At 50.9% G+C, this 21,809-nt stretch overlaps 1 protein-coding gene across 1 annotated transcript; it reads left to right on the forward strand.

The window, feature by feature from the left end:
* Positions 1-829: 829 nt before the first annotated feature.
* Positions 830-21,559, forward strand: CACNG6 (calcium voltage-gated channel auxiliary subunit gamma 6). Its single transcript, XM_031004480.3, has 4 exons — positions 830-2,401; positions 7,464-7,538; positions 8,863-9,000; positions 20,844-21,559. The coding sequence occupies exons 1-4, from the start codon at positions 2,071-2,073 to the stop codon at positions 21,080-21,082; spliced, it is 783 nt and encodes a 260-aa protein (XP_030860340.1). The 5' UTR covers positions 830-2,070; the 3' UTR covers positions 21,083-21,559.
* The last annotated feature ends 250 nt before the right edge of the window (positions 21,560-21,809 follow it).

Raw genomic sequence — 21,809 nt, forward strand, 5'->3', positions numbered from 1 at the left:
TCCAGGCCCCAGCGCCTCCTCCCTCAGACCGAGGAGCCCAGGCCCAGCCCCTCCTCCCTCAGACCCAGGAGCCCAGGACCCCAGCCCCCTCCTCCCTCAGACCCAGGAGCCCAGGACCCCAGCCCCTCCTCCCTCAGACCCAGGAGTCTAGGCCCAGCCCTTCCTCCCTCAGACCCAGGAGCCCAGGCCCAGACCCTCCTCCCTCAGACCCAGGAGCCCAGGACCCCAGCCCCTCCTCCCTCAGACCCAGGAGCCCAGGACCCCAGCCCCCTCCTCCCTCAGACCCAGGAGCCCAGGACCCCAGCCCCTCCTCCCTCAGACCCAGGAGCCCAGGACCTAGGAGACCACGTTCCTCTCCTCTCAGATCCAAGATTCTGGGTACCCAGGCCCTCTTCCTCTACCACTCAGAAGTGGGGTACCTAGGCTTCTTCTCCCTTAGGGACCCAAGACTCCTGGCCTCAGCCCCTCCTCCCTGAAACCCGGGGCCCTGCCTCCCGCCCCTCCTCCCTGGTAACCCCAGTCAGACTTGCTGCCCCGCCCGTCGCCTGCTGCCCGGGAGACGGGAGCTGGGACTCTCCGCGCCGCTCTTGCCCCTTAGTGAAATGAAAGTCCCATCGGGCTCGGCCCCTTCCTCCCCGGGCGGCCTCCCTCCCCCCTTCCTCGTCCCCTTAAAATACCCGGGATCCCTATGGCAACAGGCGCCGGGCGACAGGTGCGGGTGTTATTTACGGGTCAAGCCCGAAATAGCCCCGAGGGTGGAGGGTGGAGGGTGGGGGGTGGAGAGTGGGGGGTGGGCGGGTGGGGACGAGGCCGGGCGCGGGCGGAGGCCAGGCCGGTGGCGGTGGCGGGCACAGCCGGACGCTTCGGAGGCAGCGCGGAGCTGGGGTCGGCGCGGGGCCGAGGCAGGAGAGCGAGAGGGGCCCCTGCTCGGGAGTCGGGGGTGGGAACCCCGAGGGGGGGCCCTGGCCTGGAGCTGAGCCTGGCGCGGACCCGACCGGGAAGGCCCTGGGAGCCCGGGGGAGGGAGACGGACTGATCCCGAAGGGGCGCAGCGTCTCTTTCGGGTCGCGGTTGGCCTTTGAACCCTGGGGGCACTCAGTCCTGGTTTTCCGAGCCGCAGTGCGGACCGCAGCCCCATAGTGTGAGCCCCAGGAGGGCCCCCGGTCCCATCTGCCCCAGCCCTCGGGGAGGCCCCGCAGCCTGCCGTCTCTGGACTCCACTCTGTCTTCCAGCCACCGGCCCCTTTCCCAGGCTCAGTAGAGACCTCGGATCTTTTCTGAATGGCAGGGGAGGCCCCTATCCGCTTTTCCTGAATTCCAGCGAGGCCCAGTCCTCTTCTGAGCCCCAGCCAGGGCTCTGTTCTTCTCCTTCTGTGGATGTCGGGGTTCTACTGCCTCTCTTGAGACCCGGATTGAATTCCGACCTCCCCCTGGGAGCTTCCCGGGACCCCAGGTCTTCCTTTTACGAATCCCAGAGGGTCCCCAAGTCCTCTCTTCTCAAACTCTGAGCCCAAGGGAACCCCGGCCACATCTCCTCCAAACACACAGAGGATCTCAGGTCCCTTCCTGGGTACCCCAAACTCTTAGCCCTAGTGGGGTGCTCAGATCTCTCAGGAAAACCAGTTTCCTTTTTGTTAACCCCCCAGCGGGGACCCCAAAGCAGCCCCTTGGAGCTGCAGGGAGCTTCAGCGGGCACCAGTTCTCATTCCTCTGGAGCTCTTGGGGGGACTCCCTCCTGGGAAGCCGAATTCTATCTCTAAACCTCGGGGTGGGGGCCTTGCTTTTCCTCTGGGCCCCGTCTTCTTTGCCAAGTTCTTGAGGGCAACCTAGACCCTCCTCTGAACCCCAGAGGCTTCCCCAGCCCTGGGGATCGTTTTTCTCTTCTGAACCCCAGAAGCAATCTCGACTTTCCCATTTGAGATTCCAGACAGGACTCGGTTCTCCCTCTTTCATACCCAGGGGAAACTGAGTCCCTCACCCCCTTCAAGACCCCAGGCCGCTCCCCGCTCCCGCCCTTCGAGGCCCTTCGCCGGCTCTGCCTCCTCCGCCTTCTCGACCCCATCGGCCATAAGATGATGTGGTCCAACTTCTTCCTGCAAGAGGAGAACCGGCGGCGGGGGGCCGCGGGCCGGCGGCGGGCGCACGGGCAGGGCAGGTCGGGGCTGACGCCCGAGCGCGAGGGGAAGGTGAAGCTGGCGCTGCTGCTGGCCGCCGTGGGCGCCACGCTGGCGGTGCTGTCCGTGGGCACCGAGTTCTGGGTGGAGCTCAACACCTACAAGGCCAACGGCAGCGCCGTGTGCGAAGCGGCCCACCTGGGGCTGTGGAAGGTGTGCACCAAGCGGCTGTGGCAGGCGGACGTGCCCGCGGACAGGGACACCTGCGGCCCCGCGGAGCTGCCCGGAGGTGAGCAGCCGCCGCCCCGAGCCCAGGGCTTGCGTCCCACGGACAGGGAGGGAGAGGGGCCCGTGTCCGAGGAGAAAACCCGCCCCAGGGACGAAAGCCTGAGCCCGGAGGAGAGAGCTTGCCTCCCAGTAAGCGCCAGTGCCCACATCGTCCTCTGCTCTCAGAAACTGCTGAGAGAGAGGGATCCCCCAGATATGGCCTAGGTCCCTCACGGGCCTACCGCCAGAGAACCTGTGCCTTAGAGCTTGCTTTCCTGCTACAGACTGTACCCCAAGACCAGAATGTGCCTACAGGGAGTCTATGCCCCCAGGCCATCCTGTACCCCCAGACCAGGCTGTGACCTGAGACCCCTCAGACGAGTCTGTACCCCTATTCTGCACCTCTAAAGAGAGCTTGTGCCCCCGTCTACAGCCTGTGCCCCAAGACCATTCTGTGCTGCCAAAGTCTGTGCCCCAAGACCATCCTGTACCCCGACTATCCTGTACCCCCAGATCAGCCTGTGTCCCCAGCTACAGTTTCCACCCCCAGACTAACATGCACCCCTAGACCAGTCTATACCCCCAGACCAGCCTGCATCCTTACACCAGCCTGTGCCCTCAGATCAGCCTGCACCTCCACACCAGGCTATGGTCCCAGATGATTCTATGACCCCCAAAGTCCCTGCCCCCACACAGCCAATGTTCCTAGGCATCGCTGTGTCCCCCCAGACCAGCCTATAGCTCTAGAGAGAGCCTATGTCCCTAGAAAAATCTTGCCTGTGTCCCCAGACCCAGCCTGTGATTCCAGACACAGCTGGTGTCCTCAGATAGCCTGTGCCCACCCCAGACAGCCTGCACCCTCTGGAAATGCCTGTGCCCTGGAGACAGCCCGTGCCCACTCTGCATGTGCCCACAGACAGCCTGTGCCCATGGAGAGACAGCCTGGGTTCCTGGTGTCAGCTTCCTCTTCCCAGCCTGGAGACAGCTTGCGCTCCCATCCTGTGAGCCCTGGGGAGACAGACGCCCACCCCAAAGCAGGATCTATGCCTGTTCCCCACCTACTGCTTCCACCAAACCAAGCTCTCACCAGACGCCTCCCAACACCCGAGGGCAGACCTTGTTCCTTCCCTGCAATGTTCTTCACTTCCTGGCTTCTCGCTTCCAAATGCCCAGACTGGACATTTCAGCGTTTCTCATTTTCTCCGAGAGACATTCCCATACTCCCTCCTTTCCCAAATCATGGCTGTTTTATCCCTGGGCATGGCAGAGAGCTGTTCCATACCTCCCTGACACGACAGGCCACGGCTTGTGCTTATACCAGGGGGACATTCTATACCCCTGGGGAACTGGATGAAATCTCGTTCTACCTCCACTGACCCATGGAAAATACCTGGCACTCCTCAGAGCCCATTTGGGCTGTCATATATTTGATCACCCATATGAGATCTCCAGCACTCTTCAGTCTCCAAAGACGGTCCTATCATCCCAGTGCCCCTCAAAGAATATGGCCTATTTTTCTGGGCTCCGTATGAGATTTCCCTCGTTCCTCACTTCTCCAGATGTGATATCTTACATGTGTAGAGTGCAAAATAGGATGTCCCAAGCCCTTGATAGGACAGTGGGATGCCAGGCCCCCCTGGCTGTCTGAGCTACCCACTTGGTGTCCAGATGGGCTACCCTTAATCATTTTATTTCTGCAGATGGGCTGTCTCTGGCCCCTCAGGGGTCTCATAAAGGATGATCTCAAACTTTTGCAAAATGGGAGGCCCCAGTAATAAGAATATTGGCTGCTTATGTAATGCCTGGTTCTCATCTCTGTGTTTTATGTACATTAACTCATCAAGCATCATAGCTAGCCTATGAGTCGTTATTATCACTCCCATTCTAGAGAAGAGAAAAATGAGGGGGCGAGAAATCTCGGTGGCTCGGTCTATGCACCCAGGCTAGTTAGATGGAATTTGAGGCTTGGTTGCCTCTCTTCTCAACAAATGCATTATATCACATCTCACTGGTCCAGCAAGAGATCCCAAAGGTCCTGGGGCAATGGAGGGGGTGGCCCATCCCATCTCACCGCATCGTATGGGGTTCCTCACATCCCTTGCTGTCCCCTCCATTGATCAGAGAGGACTTCAGTCTTCCAGCAGGGCCATTAACGTTATCTTACAAACCCAACCCCTCAGAGGACATCTCTCAATCTTCATTATCTCAGAGAAATATCTCACACTCACCACTGCCCATCAAAAGGCATCCCTGGCTCCCTTGGCTATAAGTATGGAATGTGGGGGTGACCCTTACCCTGCACTTTTCCAGATGGGATGTGTCATGTTTGGGGGTGGTCAAGAGTTGGGATGTCCTAAACTATTAGTAGCCAAAAGCAGATGCCAGGCACCCTACATTGTCCCAGAAGGGCCATCACACTTCCCTTGTGCATGTAGACTGTGTTTCCCGCAATGACTGCTTCAAAGAGCACCTGCACCCTTCACTCAGTGACGTGAAGCATCCTTTACCTCTTTTTCTTTGAAATGGAGTTTTGCTCTTGTTGCCCCGGCTGGAGTGCAATGGCGCGATCTTGGCCCACTGCAACCTCTGCCTCCCAGGTTCAAGCAATTCTCCTGCCTCTGTCTCCCAAGTAGCTGGGATTACAGGCATGCACCACAGCATCCGGCTAATTTTTGTATTTTTAGTAGAGACGGGGTTTCACCATGTTCACGAGGCTGGTCTCGAACTCCTGACCTCAGGTGATCCGCCCGCCTCGGCCTCCCAAAGTGCTGGGATTACAGGCACGAGCCACCACGCACAGCCCAGCATCCTCTACCTCTTGCTGCTGCATAAGAACTCACACATCCCACTCCTCCTGGCCGGACATCTCACCCCTTCACCTCCCCTCGGGGTACTTGGGGAGCGCCCGCCCACACAACCTCACCTGACTCAGGGATTGACTTCTTGTCCCTTCATATCCTTGTTCAAATTGAAAAGTTCAATTTTTCACATTCATGGACTGCCTGGTCCCTCTTCTATGGCCTTTACTCCTGTTATTCTCGACCGCTCTTCTCTCTTTCTGTGCCTCAGTTTCCCCATCTGTAGAATAAGAGAGTAGGTCAGGCTAGGTGAATTCTGAGGGAATTTCTGGGTCTAAAATGCACTTCAGAAAGTGCTCCCCTCCCTTCCTTCGTTTCTCCTTCCTTCTCTCCCTTTCTTCCTTTTTCTGTCTTTCTTAGCTTTAAAATTTCTCTCTCTCTTTTTTTTTTTTTGAGATGTAGTCTTGCTCTGTCACCCATGCTGGATTGCAGTGGTGCCATCTCGGCTCACTGCAACCTCTGCTTCCCGGGTTCAAGCGACTCTCCTGCCTCAGCCTCCTGAGTAGCTGGGATTACAGGCATGCGCCAAGACTCCCGGCTAATTTTTGTACTTTTAGTAGAGATGGGGTTTCACCATATTGACGAGGCTGGTCTCGAACTCCTGACCCCAAGTGATCTGCCTGCCTTGGCCTCCCAATGTACTGGGATTACAGGCATGAGCCAGCACACCCGGCCCTGTGCTTTGCTTTATATTATTTTTTCCTTGTTCTTTTCCAGCTCATCTCTGTAATGTGTTTGATATACACTCACAGATATGTATTTTGACTTGGAAAATATATAGTGTTAGTTTATATGTGTGTTTTACATAAATGAGATCATGCTATTGATTTTGTCTGATCTTTGGGATTTTTTTTTTTTTTTTTTTTTTTTTTTGAGATGGGATCTCACTCTATCACCCAGGCTGGAGTGCAGTAGTACAATCTTGGCTCACTGCAACTTCTGCCTCCCAGGCTGAAGGGATCCTCTTGCCTCAGCCTCCCGAGTAGCTGGGATTACAGGTGTGTGCTGCCACACCCAGCTGATTTTTTGTATTTTTGGTACAGACGGGGTTTCACCACGTTGGCCAGGCTGGTCTCAAACTCCTGAGCTCAAGTGATTCTCCTGCCTCGGCCTCCCAAAGTACAGGGATTACAGGTGTGAGCCACCTTTCCTGGCCTCAATTTTTGGATTTTTAAATTAAATTATTAATATTAATTATCATTATTGTTTTGATCAACACAGTGTTTCTCAAATCCCTCCATCTTGCTTTAGGTTATTCTAATTCATAGCTATATGTACTGGAGAGATTTTCACAAGGACTGTCTGTGTCACTTACTTGTCTGTTCCCCTATTAGATGGACACCTGGCTTGATTCTGACTCCATGTTACTTATAAACAGTGCTGCTGTAAACATCTGCATATATATTCCTGTTTTGTTTTTTTTTTCTGGAGTTATACCCCGCAATGAAATTGTTGAGCCACAGGCTATGAACATTCTTCATTTCATAAAGTACCTCAGAGTGCCTTCCCAAAAGACTAGGAGTACCCGTTGATACATGGTGTTTCCTCTTATCTTTTCGAACGCTTGATATGACCCTTTTAATGTTAGCCAATCTAATTGATGGGAAGTGGTGGCTCCCTGCTGATTCCGGCTGCCTCTCTTTGATCCCTGGTGAAGTGGGGCATCTCTCCATGGACTTATGAGTTACCCAGGCTTCCTCTTTTGTGAATTACTATTCATACCCTTTGCCCATTTGTCAACTGGGTTCTCTCTCTCTTCTTGCTAATCCGCAGGAGCTCTTTGTGTGTTCTAGGTAGGAATCCTTCCTGAGATAGGATTCCTTTCTGAGTCTGTTAGTCTTCTGCTACTTGTATCTTGGTATCCTTTGTTGAATCAAGTGGTTATCCATATGTAATCCCACTTGACCCTCAACAAACCCATATGAAGGGACCAGGAAAGAGATTATTATCTCGTTTTAAAGAGGAGGAACTAGAGGCCCAGAGAGGCTAATGGTGCACTTGGGGCCACAGGTCTGGGGCTCAGAGCCCCGGGTAGGAGTCCCAGCTCCTAGATGGCGGTGTGGTCGCAGGTGGCTTTCACACCTCTGGGCATCATTTTTCTCCTCGGTGTATCAGGGATGCTGATGTCCAAGTTTTAGGCTCCCGTGGGCTGTTAACTGTCCAGCCCTGAGCTTACGCAAGGGACCTCACATCCTCATGTCTGTTTTCTCTCTCCTGCTCCCACAGAAGCAAACTGCACCTATTTTAAATTCTTCACCACGGGGGAGAATGCACGCATCTTTCAGAGAACCACAAAGAAAGGTGAGAACTTTTCACCCCCTGCTGGGCGACAGGTGGGGGAAATGCTGAGCGTGCTGGAGGAGTTCTAGAGAGAGTTATCCCCTCCTCTGCTTTACCCCAGGGCGGGTCTCGTGTCTATAATCTGTGGCTGTCCCCTGGGGAGTGCTGGCGGGAGAGTTAATGATGGGGACATGGTGCTCTAGAGAATCTAGAGAACTCTTTTTTTTTTTTTTTTTTTTTTGAGATGATGTCTTGCTCTGTCACCCAGGCTGGAGTGCAGTGGCACAATCTCGGCTCACTGCAACCTCCGCCTCCCAGGTTCAAGCGATTCACCTACCTCAGCCTCCTGAGTAGCTGAGACTATAGGCGCCCACCATCATGCCCAGCTAATTTTTGTATTTTTAGTAGAGATGGGGTTTCACCATGTTGACCAGGCTGGTCTCGAACTCCTGACCTCAGGTGATCCCTCTCCTCAGCCTCCCAAAGTGCTGGGATGACAGGCATGAGCCACCACACCTAGCTGTGCCTAGAGCTCTTACCCCATCTCTGCCTATGCCATGTTCCGTGTCACCCCGGGCAAGTCACAGCCCCTCTCTGTGGGTAGCACTTGGACATCTCACAAACCTGCATGCATCAAGTGCTGACCACAGTGCTGGGCACTCCATCTGTAAGATCTCCAGTCCTCGCAGTAGCCCTGCAGGGTGGGGGCTTTATCTTCCATCTTCCAGAAGTCCAGGAATGGTTACAATTATTCTTCCCAGGAAAATTTTTCACCATGTTGGCCAGCCTGGTCTTGAACTCTCCTGATCTCAAGTGATCCACCCACCTTGGCCTCCCAAAGTGCTGGGATTATAGGTATGAGCCACCGCACCTGGTCCACAGGAGGAAATTTAGGCTGAGAAGGGTTCAGCCTAAATTCCTACTGGAATCTGGAAAATCCTACTAGAATCTTCCATGTAGGAAGTAGTTGGGGAGATTTCCAACCTGGATCATTCCACTGTAGCACACTGCCTTTGCCATCATCTCCCACACACCCCACTGCCTCAGCTTCCTCACCTGTAAACCAGTGGTAACCAGATCCTAAGTAATAGTTGGTAATTCTCAACTCTTTCTAATCCTGGCCCTCTCCTCCCTTTGCTCAGTGACTTTAGAGAAATAACTGACCCTTTCTGAGTCTTAATTCCTTCAACAGTGTAAGTAAAATGTTGGGCTGGATGATATTCTACTTGAAAATTCTTCTCTCATCCTGAATCTTACATCTTCCTGGTTCTGGGTTCCTATGGGTGAATCCTCCTCATTCCCTACATCCCATGTTCTCTGCTTCTTTCCTCTCTCCTGCTGGCAGAGGTGAATCTGGCAGCTGCGGTGATAGCAGTGCTGGGCCTGGCAGTCATGGCCTTGGGGTGCCTCTGTATCATCATGGTGCTCAGTAAAGGTGCAGAGTTCCTGCTCCGAGTTGGAGCCGTCTGCTTTGGCCTCTCAGGTGAGGGTTCAGAGCCTGGAGGCTGAGGACATTGCATGCTGGGAGGATCTCCAGGCACTATTGCATGCTGGGAGATGGGGTCTCTATGCACTGTTGCATGCTCAGAGATGGAATCTCTATGCACTGTTGCATGCTGGGAGTAGGGTCTCCACACACTGTTGCATGCTGGGAGTAGGATCTCCACACACTGTTGCATGCTGGGAGGTGGGATCTCCAAGCCCTGTTGCATGCTTGGAGTTGAGGGGAAGCCCAAGGGCTATAGTAGGTTCAAAGATGGGAGAACCCCAACAACCGGGCTAAGGATTGGAGGGTGTCCAAACATTGTTTTAGATTTGGACCTGGGATTTCCAATCACTGTTGCATGCTAGGCATTAGAGAAAGCGCAAGGACTATAGAGGTCTCAAAAATTGGAGAGTTCTAAGCCCTGTTGTTGGCTGGGAATTGGAAGCTGTCCAAACGCTTTTCAAGGTTTGAACATGGAGTCCCCAAACACTGTTTCATGCTGAGATGTTTTAAGCATTATAGCGTGTTGAGAGGTCAGGGAAGCCCAGGGGCTGTAGTAGGCTCAAAGGTGGAAGAGTTCCAAGCCCTATTGTTGGCTCAGAATTTGATGGTCTCTAAATGCTCTTTTAGATTTGAGACTTGAGGTCTGCAAGGACTGTTGCATTCTTGGAGCTGAAGGTCTAAATAAAATGCTGCATCTTGTGAAATGTAGCCCTCAGTAATAAACAACACTTCAGTTTATTGTACTTCCAGTTCAAATCCTTACAACAGCACTATTAGGCAGGGCTTACTATCCCCCATTTTATTTATTTATTTATTTTTGAGACAGAGTCTCCCTTTGTCTCCCAGGCTGGAGTGTAATGGCATGATCTCGGCTCACTGCAACCTCCACCTGCTGGGTTCAAGTGATTCTTCTGCCTCAGTTTCCCAAGTAGCTGGGATTACAAGCAGGCACCACCACGCCTGGCTAATTTTTGTATTTTTCGGTAGAGACGGGGTTTCACCACATAAGCCAGGCTGGTCTCGAACTCCTGACATCAAGTGATCTGCCTGTCTTGGCCTCCCAAAGTGCTGGGATTATAGGCATGAGCCACCACACCCAGCCTCCCCCATTTTATAAATGAGGAAATTGAGGCTCAGAGAAGTCAGATGAATTACTCATGGGCACACAATCAATGATGGCATGATGGCAGAGGTGGGATTTTAAACTCGGTTTTCTTTCTTTCTTTTTTGAGATGGAGTCTCACTCTGTCGCCCAGGCTGGAGTGCAGTGGCACGATTTCAGCTCACTGCAACCTCTGCCTCTAGGTTCCAGCCCAAGCTGTGCCCTGAATCACTGTGTGGCCTTGGGAAGGTTCCTTTTATTTTCTGGACCTTGGTTTTCTTCTTGGATCAAATGTTTTCTTTTCTTTTCTTTCTTTTTTTTTTTTTGAGACAGAGTTTCGCTCTTGTTGCCCAGGCTGGAGTGCAGTGGCGCAATCTCAGCTCACTGCAACCTCCACCTCTCAGGTTCAAGCAATTCTCCTGACTCAGCCTCCCAAGTAGCTAGGATTACAGGTGTGTGCCACCACGCCTGGCTAATTTTTGTATTTTTAGTAGAGACAGGGTTTCATCATGTTGGCCAGGCTGGTCTCCAACTCCTGACCTGAAGAGATCAGCCCACCTTGGCCTCCCAAAGTGCTGGGATTACAGGCGTGAGCCACCGCACCCGGCCAAGACTTTCATAAAACACTTTTATATCAACACCTTCCTGTGCACCCCCAGGGGTAATGCAGGTGTGAGTTTAATAATAACGCCAGCACCAAATTCCTACCAAGCTACAAATTCCATGAAAACAGACATCATCTTTATCTTTTTCATCGTTCCGTCCTCAGGGAGTTAGAGAGGGCCTCTCTGGGGAGGTGACATTGAAGATGTCAAAGTATGGATAGACAAGCTGGGAGAGTTTGCTGCATTGCAGATCTTGAAAGAAAGCCAGTGTGACAGGAGTGTGGAGAGAGACAAGGAGACTGGTGCAAAAGATGTCACTGCATTAATGTGACATTAATGTCACTGGTCCTGTGACATTAACAGGGAATCAAAATATCTAGGTTGGAGTCCCAACTTCTTAACAGCCGTGTAATTGGGGCAAACCTTTTTCTATCTCTGAGCTTTAATCTCCTTATAGCCATGAACTCACTCATCCAGGTATCTGTTAATATTGTGTCCATCCTATCCATCCATCCATCCATTTATCCTTCCGTTGATTGATCAGTTTCCTCCTTCTCTCCCCTTCCTTCCCCTCTCTCTCTTTCCCTATGTCTTTTTCTCTCTCTATCTCTCTCTTTTTTTTTTTGTTTTTGAGACAGGGTCTCGCTCTCTCATCCAGGCTGGAGTGCAGTGGCGCGATCTCATCTCACTGCAACTTCGACTTCCAAGGCTCAAGTGATTGTCCTCCCTACCTTTCAGCCTCCTGAGTAGCTGGGAATACAGGCGCACGCCGCCAAGCCCGGCTAATTTTTTTTTTTTTTTTTTTTTTTTTGTAGAGATAGGGTTTCGCTATGTTGCCCAGGCTGGTCTCCAACTCCTGAGCTCAAGTGATCCGCCCACCTCGGCCTCCCAAAAGTGCTGGGATTATAGGTATGAGCCACCAAGCCCGGCCCCTCTCTCTTTTCTTTCTTTTCCACCCTCTTTCCCTTCCTCTCTCCCTCCAATCATCTATTTCTCCATTTTTTTTTACTTGTCCATTCATTTAACAAGTATTTCTTTAATATCCAGTGAGTCCCAGATGCTGTGCTAGGAGCCGCTGAGGACGCAACGATGAATAAAATGAAGATGATGTTTGTTCTCATGGAATTTGTAGCTTACTAGGAATTTAGTGCTGGTGTTATTATTGAACTCACACCTGCATTACTCCTGGGGGTGCACAGGAAGCTGTTGATATAAAAGTGTTTTATGAAAGTCTTGAGCACAAAAATGTTCCGCAGATTGTACAACCAACTGAGAGTGAAGAAGGATTTGATGTTGTAGTTACTTTGGTTAGATTGCGTGTCAGGGACGGGGCAGGTTGGGATTTTGAGGTCTCCCTAGATAAAGTGTCGTGTTCAGGTTGTCTTGTTTCTCTCCTTATAATACATATATCAGCTGTTGTTCTATGTTTTAGAGGTGTGAGACAGAGAAGTCTGCTGCCCTCGTGGATTTATAGTGCAGTGGGAGAGACAGAAATGAGATAAAGAGACATTAGTCATACAAATCAATATACATTCATAACTACCAACTGTGATGAATGCTATAGATAAAAAGTACAGAGTATGAGGAAAATGTATGACAGGAGACCCACTGTAGATTTAGGTGGCAGTGGTTAGTGAAGGCATCCCCTCAAAACATGTACTTCATACAGAGATGTGAAGAATAAGGACATCTAAGGCAGGCTCAGGGAGGGGGAGGCGGAAAATTATTCCAAGCAGCATAAAGGTCTTCAAGCCTGAACAAATCTGGTGCATTGAAAGTCCTGCTCCACGCTGTGAGAGTGTGGGAGGAGCAGCTTGAGAGGAGGCTGGAGAAGCCGCAGGAGCCAGACCCGCATGCCTTTTTATTTATTTTATTTATTTTTTATTTTTGAGACAGAGTTTTGCTCTGTCACTCAGGCTGGAGTGCAGCGGTGCGATCTCGGCTCACTGCAACCTCTGCCTCCCGGGTTCCAGCGATTCTCCTGCCACAGCCTCGGAAGTAGCTGGGATTACAGGTGCCTGCCACCACACCTGGCTAAGTTTTGTATTTTTAATAGAGACTGGATTTCTCCATGTTGGCCAGGCTGGTCTCGAACTCCTGACCTCAGGTGATCCACCTGCCTTGGCCTCCGAAAGTGCTGGGATTACAGGCATGAGCCACCCTGCCTAGCCATCCACCAGCAAATTCTATTGGCACTGCTTCCAAAACGTGTTTTGAATGCAAACACTTCCCTCGGTTTCACTAATCCAAGCCACGGCTATATTTCCCTGAGGTAATTTCTATGGCCTCCTAACTCTTCTCTATGCTTCTCCTTTTAACCTCAAGTCCATTCTCCACAGAGCAGCTAGAGTGATACCTCTATTTTTTTAATTTTAAATTTTTTAAGACAGGGTCTGGCTCTGTCGCCCAGGCTGATGTACAGTGGCACAATCACAGCTCACTGCAGCCTCAACCTCCTGGGCTCAAGCAATCCTCCCACCTCATCCTCGAGTAGCTGGGACCACAGGCACACGTCACCACTCTGGGCTAATTTTTAAAATTATTTGCAGAGATGAGGTCTCACTATGTTGCCCAGGCTAATCTTGAATTCCTGGACTCAAGCAATCCTCTCGCTTCGGCCTCCCAAAGTATCGGGATGATAGGCATGAGCCACCGCACCCGGCCAAGGGATACTTTTTTTTTTTTGAGACGGAGTTTCGCTCTTGTTGCCCAAGCTGGAGTGCAATGGCACGATCTCGACTCAGTGACACTTCTGACTCCTGGGTTCAAGCGAGTCTCCTGCCTCAGCCTCCCAAGTAGCTGGGATTACAGGCATGCGCCACCACGCCTGGTTAATTTTGTATTTTTGTGTGTGTGTGTGTGTGTGTTTTTAGTAGAGATGGGCTTTCTCCATGTTGGCCAGGCTGGCCTCGAACTCCTGATGACCTCAGGTGATCTGCCTGCCTCAGCCTCCCAAAGTGTTGGGATTACAGGTGTGAGCCACCACGCCTGGCCCCTAAGTGATACTTTTATATCATAAGTCGGATCACGGATTCTCCCCAGAATAAAAGCCACTTAAATTTCCTACTGCTAGAATAACATGGTGGCAAGGCCTCGCGTGGGCTGACTCCCGGCGCCCTGCGACTCCCTCTCCTGCCATCTGCTCTCCCTGCTCCGGCCACGCCAGCCTCTGCTGTTCCCCAGACGCTCTAAGCTCATTCCTCCCGCAGCGTGTTTTTCCCGGGCTGCCTCCTCAGCCTGGAGCGTTCTTCCGCCCACGTGTCTCGTTTCCTCGCATTGTTTAAGTCTCTGGTCAAATATCACCACCTCAGAGAGACCAGCACTGACCGTCGTGTCTAAAGGGGACTCATTTGGTATCCAAGAAAATGTTAAAAATAAATAAATAAATAAAAGAGCGGGGCGCGGTGGCTCACGCCTGTAATCCCAGCACTTTGGGAGGCCGAGGCAGGTGGCTCACAAGATCAGGAGTTGGAGGCCAGCCTGACTACCATGGTGAAACCCTGACTCTGCTAAAATACAAACATTAGCAGGGCGTGGTGGCGGGCGCCTGTGGTCCCAGCTACGCAGGAGGCTGAGGCGGGAGAATCGCTTGAACCCGGGAGGCGGAGGTTGCAGTGAGCTGGGATCTCGCCACTGCACTCCAGCCTGGGCGACAGAGCGAGACTCCATCTCAAAAAATAAATAAAATTAAAAATAAATAAATAAATAAAAATAATAATAATAAAAGAAAGAGAGAGCGCGTGAGAGAAACTGGGCGCGGTGGCTCACGCCTGCAATCCCAGCACTTTGGGAGGGCGAGGTAGGTGATTCCTTGAGCCCAGGAGTTCGAGACCAGCCTGGGCAACATAGTGAAACCCCATCTCTACCAAAAATACAAAAACTAGCTAGTCTCATAATCTGATCTCAAAAAAAAATAGATAAAAATTTAAAAATAAAATAAACTGGCCGGGCACGGTGGTTCATGCCTGTAATCCCAGCACTTTGGGAGGCTGAGGCGGGCAGATCGCAGGATTAGGAGTTCGAGACCAGCCTGGCCAACGTGGTGAAACCCCGTTTTTACTAAAATATAAAAAATTAGGTGGGCGTGGTGGTGATGCCTGTAGTCCCAGCTACTAAGGAGGCTGAGGCAGGGGAATCACTTGAACTCAAGAGGGGGAGATTACAGTGAGCCAAGATCGCGCCACTGCACTCCAGCCTGGGCGACAGGGCAAGACTCTGTCTCAAAAATAAATAAATAAATAAATAAATAAATAAATAAATAAATAAAATAAGAAAGAAAGAAGACTCATTTCCAGCTGGGACCTTACCTGCTTTACTTTTCTTCACAGAATTGATCACTACCTGAAATTCTCTATTTATTTATGCCCGTATTCATTTGCCAGGGCCACTATAAGAAAGTACCACAGCCTGGGTGGCTCTCTATTTATTTATGCCCGTATTCATTTGCCAGGGCCACTATAAGAAAGTACCACAGCCTGGGTGGCTCTCTATTTATTTATGCCCGTATTCATTTGCCAGGGCCACTATAAGAAAGTACCACAGCCTGGGTGGCTCTCTATTTATTTATGCCCATATTCATTTGCCAGGGCCACTATAAGAAAGTACCACAGCCTGGGTGGCTGTGGTACAACAGAGATTGATTTCCTCACGGTTCTGAGGGCTGGAGGTCTAAGACCAACGCGTGGACAGGAAAGTTTTCTCCAAGGCTTCTCTTCTTGTCTTGTAAATGGTCAACTTATCCCTGTATCTTCACATGATCTTCCCTCTGTACTGGTCTGTGTCCCCAGTTCCTTCTTTCTTTTTTTTTTTTTTTTTGTTGAGTCAGAGTCTGGCTCTGTCACCCAGATTGGAGTGCAGTGGTGTGATCTCTGCTCACTGCAACCTCCCCCTCCCGGGTTCAAGTGATTCTCCTGCCTCAGCCTCCCGAATAGCTGGGATTACAGGCACCCGCCATGACACCCAGCTAATTTTTGTATTTTTTAGTAGAGAGGGGGTTTCTCTATGTTGGCCAGGCTGGTCTCGAACTCCTGGCCTCAGGTGATCTGCCCACCTCTGCCTCCCAGAGTTTTGGGATTACAGCCGTGAGCCACTGTGCCTGGCCTTCTTTTTTTTATTTTGTTATTTTATTTTATTTTATTTTTTTTTTTGTAGAGACAGGGTCTCACGCTGTTGCCCAGGCTGATCTTGAATTCCTGGCCTCAAGAGATCCTCCTGCCTGAAATTTTTTTTATCTCATAAGGACACCAGTCACATTGGATTAGGGTTCCTTCTGATGACCTCGCTTTAACTTAATTATCTGTTTTTGTGTGTGTGTGTTTGTTTTGTTTTGTTTTTTGAGACAGGGTCTCACTCTGTTGCCCAGGCTGAAGTGCAGTGGTTCGATCTCAGCTCACTGCAGCCTCTGCCTGCAGGATTCAAGCGATTCTCGTGCCTCAGCCTCCCGAGTAGCTGGGATTACACGCATGCGCCACCACGCCTGGCTAATTTTTGTATTTTTAGTAGGGACGGGGTTTCACCATGTTGGTCAGGCTGGTCTCAAACTCCTGCGATCCGCTCGCCTTGGCCTCCCGAAGTGCTGGAATGACAGGCGTGAGCCACTGCACCCAGCCCTAACTTAATTCTCTCTTTAAGAACTCTATATCCAAATACAGTCATGTTCTGAGGTACTTGGGGTCAGGAACCCAAAACATGAACTTTTTTGTGGAGGACACAACTCAGCCCTCAACAGTGCGTTTAACTGATAATTGTCCATCTCTCCTTCTTGGATGAAACTCCAGGACAGGGATTTAGTTGTAGTATCATTTATGTATTATATTATATGTATTTTGTAATAAGAGCTCAATGAACATCTGTTGAATGAATCAAAGAATGCATGAATCAGGTCTGCTGTGGTGGCTCACACCTGGAATCCCAACATTTTGGGAGGCTGAGGCAGGAGGATTGTTTGAGGCCAGGAGTTTGAGACCAGCCCGGGGCAATGTAGAAAGATCCCGTCTCTACAAAATAAAATGAAATAATTAGCCATGGTGGCTTGCAACTGTAGTCCCAGCTACTCAGGAGGCTGAGGCGGGAGGAGGGCTTGAGCCTGGGAGGTCAAGGTTGCAGTGAGCTGTGATCGCGCCACTGCACTCCAGCCTGGGTGGCTGAGACCTTGTCACTAAAAAAGAGAAAAGAAAAAAAAAAAAAGATTGAATTAGGAAAGGAATGAAGGGGAGTCCTTGTCTAAATGCTTTTCCACCTCCCGTTCTGTAATGTTGGGCTGCATGGAGCAAAGAAGGCGCTTTTAAATCACAGCATCCTGGCTGCATTCTCCAGCCCCTGAATCAAAACCACAGTGAATGGCTGGGCACGGTGGCTCAGGCCTGTAATCCCAGCACTTTGGGAAGTGGATAGATCACCTGAGGTCAGGAGTTTGAGACCAGCCTGGCCAACACGGTGAAACCCCATCTCTACTAAAAATACAAAAATGAGCCAGGCGTGGTGGCGAGAGCCTGTAGTCCCAGCTACTCGAGAGGCTGAGGCAGGAGAGTCTCTTGAACCCGAGAGGCAGAGGCTGCAGTGAGCCGAGATTGCACCATTGCACTCCAGCCTGGATGACAGAGTGAGATTCCGACTCAAAACAAAACCAAAACCAGTAAACAAACAAACAGAAAAAAACACCACAGTGGGGCTGGGGTGCAGGGAGGAAGCAGGGTCAGGAACTGGGGTTGGGGCAGGACTCCAGGGTCTGGAGAGAAGGCGGCTGGGATCCATGACTCATGCGTGACTCTCAGACGGTCCTGCATGACCTGGCCCCTGCCCGCCCCTGCAGTTCCATTACCGCCTCTCTCCCCAACCCCAACTCTGCTTGCTCCCACCACACTCAGCTTTTCTCTTTTCTCCAAACACTCTGTGCTGCGTCCACACAGGGCCCTCGCGTCAGCCCCTCCTTCTGCTCGCAACAGCCGTTGCTTCGTTTTGAGCACGACTGACTTCTTTTCATCCTTCAGGTCCCAGCTCAAATGGCTTTTCTCGACACCATCCAAAGTCCCTGCTCCACCCCTGGGTGCCACTCTCTCTGTTTCTATTTCCTTCCTTTCATGCATCACCCTCTGAGATTATCTTGTCTCCTCATTTGTTTATTTTGGACATTGCAACCTGGCAGCCTGCAGGCCCTCGATGGCCAGGAGATGTGCTTTGTTTGCCAGGCAGTGTGTAAAGATTTCTTTGAGTTGACGTTTAAAGGTTGGGAGAATTCCCATAAAAATAATAATCATTTAAGCAATTATGGGCCGGGTGCGGCAGTTCACCCCTGTAATCCCAGCACTATGGGAGGCCAAGGTGAGTGGATCACTTGAGGTCAGGAGTTCTAGACCAGCCTGGCCAACATGGTGAAACCATGACTCTACTAAAAATACAAAAATTGCCGGGCGCGGTGGCTCACGTCTGTAATCCCAGCACTTTGGGAGGCCGAGGCAGGTGGATCACAAGGTCAGAAGTTCGAGACCAGCCTGGCCAACGTGGTGAAACCCCGTCTCTACTAAAAACACAAAAATTAGCCAGGCGTGGTGGCGTGTGTCTGTAATCCCAGCTACTCAGGAGGCTGAGGCAGGAGAATCACTTGAACCAGGGAGGTGGAGGTTTCAGTGAGCCGAGATCATGTCACTGCACTCTAGCCTGGGCAACAGAGTGAGACTCCATCTCAAAAAAAAATTAGCCAGGCATGGTGGAGCACACCTGTAGTCCCAGGTACTCAGGAGGCTGTGCATGAGAATCGCTTGAACCTGGGAGGCGGAAGCTGCAATGAGCTGAGATCATGCTGTTGAGCAGCTGCAGCTGGCTTCTGCCATCATTTCTACCTTACTTGCCGCCCTGTGTGTTTACACTTTCTCATGCCCCCTGCAGGCATTTGAGTTTTGCAAACTTTGGTTTATTTGTTTACTGTCTATCTCCAGGTAATATATAAGCTCCACGAGGGTAGGGTCTTTCTCTATCATGTTCTTTCTTTTTCTTCTTTTTTGCTTTAAAAAAAAAAAAAATCAGCCTGTAATCCCAGCTACTCGGGAGGCTGAGGCGGGAGAATCACTTGAAACCAGAAGGCGGAGGTTGCAGTGAGCCGAGATTGCCACTGCACTCCAGCCTGGGTGTAAGAGCGAAACTCCGTCTCAAAAAAAATAAAAAATAAAAAATTGCATTGCAATATGACTTTATCTTTATTTTGTGACCCCTTCCCCTCTATCACTCTTTTAAAAAACTTCCATGGAGACTATTTCTTTTTTTTTTTTTTTTTTTTTGTTGCCCAGGCTGGAGTGCAATGGCGTGATCTCGGCTCACCACAAGCTCCGCCTCCCAGGTTCAAGCAATTCTCCTGCCTCAGCCTCCCGAGTAGCTGGGATTATAGGCGCCCACCACCACACCCAGCTAATTTTGTAGTAGAGATAGGGTTTCTTCATGTTGGTCAGGCTGGTCTTGAACTCCTGACCTCAGGTGATCCACCCGCCTCGGCCTCCCAAAATGCTGGGATTACAGGCGTGAGTCACTGTGCCCGGCCCAATTTTTGTATTTTTAGTAGGGATGGGATTTCACCTTGTTGACCAGGCCAGTCTCGAACTCCTGGCCTCAAGTGATCCAATCGCTTCAGTCTCCCAAAGTGCTGGGATTGTAGGTGTGCCTGGCCCCTAATGGAGTCTTAATTTGAATTTTGTGTTTTCTGATTCCTGTGTTTGCTTTAAGAAAAAAAAAGTTGTGGGAAAATGTGCTAAACATAAAATGTATAATTTTAACCATTTCCCCCTTTTAGTTTTAATTTTTATCTATTTATATATTTTTAAGAATTGGGGTCTTGCTGTGTTGTCCAGGCTGGAGTGTACTGGTGTGATCACAGTTCACTGCTGCCTCATCCTGGGCTCAAGCGATCCTCCCACCTCAGCCTCCTGAGTAGCTGGGACTACAGGCGTGCACCACCACACCTGGCTAATTTTTTAAAATTATTTTTTTGTAGAGATGGAGTCTTGCTATGTTGCCCAGGCTGGTCTCAAAATCCTGGCCTCAGGCAGTCCTTCATCCTCGGCCTCCCAAAGCGCTTGGATTACAGGTGTGAGCCGCAGCACCCAGCCTCCTCTTTTATTTTTAGTTGACATGTAGTACTTGTACATATCTGTGTGAAACAGAAGGATGGCTTGATGCATGCAAACAATGCATAATGATCAAATCAGGGCAATTAGCCTATCCACCACTTCACGCTTGATCATTTCTTCATGTTGTGACCATTTCAAAATCCTCTCCTCTAGCTCTTTGAAAATACACAGCCAGGCACGGTGGCTCTCACCTGTAATCTCAGCGCTTTGGGAGGCCGAGGTGGGTGGACCACTTGAGGTCAGGAGTTCAAGACTAGCCTGGCCAACATGGTGAAACCCCGTCTCTACTAAAAAAAGAAAAAAAATATATATATATATATATATATACACACACAAAAATTAGCCAGGCGTGGTAGCACACGTGTGTAATCCCAGCTACTCAGAAGGCTGAGGCAGGAGAGTCGCTTGAACCCCAGCTACTCGGGAGACTGAGGCAGGAGAATTGGGAGGCAGAGTTTGCAATGAGCTGAGATCGCACCACTGCACTCCAGCCTGGGTGACAGAGCAAGACTCCGTCTCAAAAAAAAAAAAAAAAAATCTAATGACCCATATTCACCCTACAGTGCTGCGAACACCAGAACGCATTTCTCCCGTCTAGCTGTGATTCTATATCCGCCTTTTAATCATTTTCCAGCGTGCGGTTCTGTGGCATCAATTCCGTTCACATTGTTATGCAACCATCACTCCCATCCACCTTCACAACGATTTTCATCTTCCCCAGCTGAAATTCTATACCTGTTAAACACCAACTCCCCTTTTTCCTCTTCCCTCCGGCCCTTGGCAACCACCCTTCTACTTTCTGTCTCTATGACTTTGTGTCTTGTTTTTTTTTTTTCTTTATCTCCAGCTTCCCAAATGCTGCCTGCTATATAGTAGGTGTTTAGTTAAGTATTTGTTGAGTGCACGCGTGGGAAGGTGCCAGGGCGGGCGGGAGGGCTGGGAGCGGATGGCGGAGATGTTCAGACACAGCTGGGGTCGCGGGGGTCTGACTGCGCGCTGTCCTCTCTCCCGCAGGCCTGCTGCTCTTGGTGAGCCTGGAGGTGTTCCGGCATTCCGTGAGGGCCCTGCTGCAGAGAGTCAGCCCGGAGCCTCCCCCGGCCCCACGCCTCACCTACGAGTACTCCTGGTCCCTGGGCTGCGGCGTGGGGGCCGGCCTGATCCTGCTGTTGGGGGCCGGCTGCTTTCTGCTGCTCACACTGCCTTCCTGGCCCTGGGGGTCCCTCTGTCCCAAGCGGGGGCACCGGGCCACCTAGAGCCACGCGTGAGACTTCTCTAAGCAACCACCAAGCCCTTTGACCTTCTCCATTGTACCCCCAAGATCTTTTTGCCCCATCTCCTAGAGAAACTGTGTTCTCCCTGCTCGGGGGCCCATGTTTTTTTACACACCTGCCTCCTGTGCCCTTATCCTTTCTCCCTCTGTAAATACGTTTTTCTCGGTGGCTGTATGTGGGTTGCTTGGGGGTGGGATGGGAAGAGGCTCTTTGCAAACGAGGGTCCCCAGAGAAGACTGGCGGGGACCTGATGGGGTAGCTGGGGTGGGGGGTCGGGGGATGAGGTCAGGGGGTCTTGGGTGGGAGTTGGGGGCCCCTTCATTTCCCAGGTCTGGATCGATTCACTTGCCGGGAGAGACTTTTTACAACTCATCTGCAGCTCCGGGTGCAGCTGGGGGAGATAGGGAAGGGTCTGGCCTGGCTGTGATCTGATTTGGGATTAAAGGTTTGGAAATTTAACAGCTTTGCTTTGGAGTCTATTTGTGACGTGATCGTGCATTCTGGGGTAAAGAAAAGTGACCCCATATTCCCTCCAGAAACATACCCTCCAGAAACATAACCTCCAGAAACATAACCTCCAGAAACATACCACTTTTGAGCCCAGAAGTCACGTGAAAATAAACCCATACACAATGGTTGAGAGTGTGGAAAACACAATATATTTTTTATTTTTATTTGTATTTTGAGAGGAGTCTTGCTCTGTCTCCCA

This window comes from Gorilla gorilla, chromosome 20 (assembly GCF_029281585.2).
Source record: "Gorilla gorilla gorilla isolate KB3781 chromosome 20, NHGRI_mGorGor1-v2.1_pri, whole genome shotgun sequence".
In the NCBI taxonomy this organism is placed as follows: Eukaryota; Metazoa; Chordata; class Mammalia; order Primates; family Hominidae; genus Gorilla; species Gorilla gorilla.

Excerpts from the sequence above, each read along its gene's own strand:
- CACNG6 (XM_031004480.3), top strand. The coding sequence starts at position 2,071 with ATGATGTGGTCCAACTTCTTCCTGCAAGAGGAGAACCGGCGGCGGGGG. Across the intron at positions 2,402-7,463 it reads CCCCGCGGAGCTGCCCGGAG|AAGCAAACTGCACCTATTTT; the intron begins GTGAGCAGCCGC and ends CTGCTCCCACAG. Across the intron at positions 7,539-8,862 it reads TCAGAGAACCACAAAGAAAG|AGGTGAATCTGGCAGCTGCG; the intron begins GTGAGAACTTTT and ends TCCTGCTGGCAG.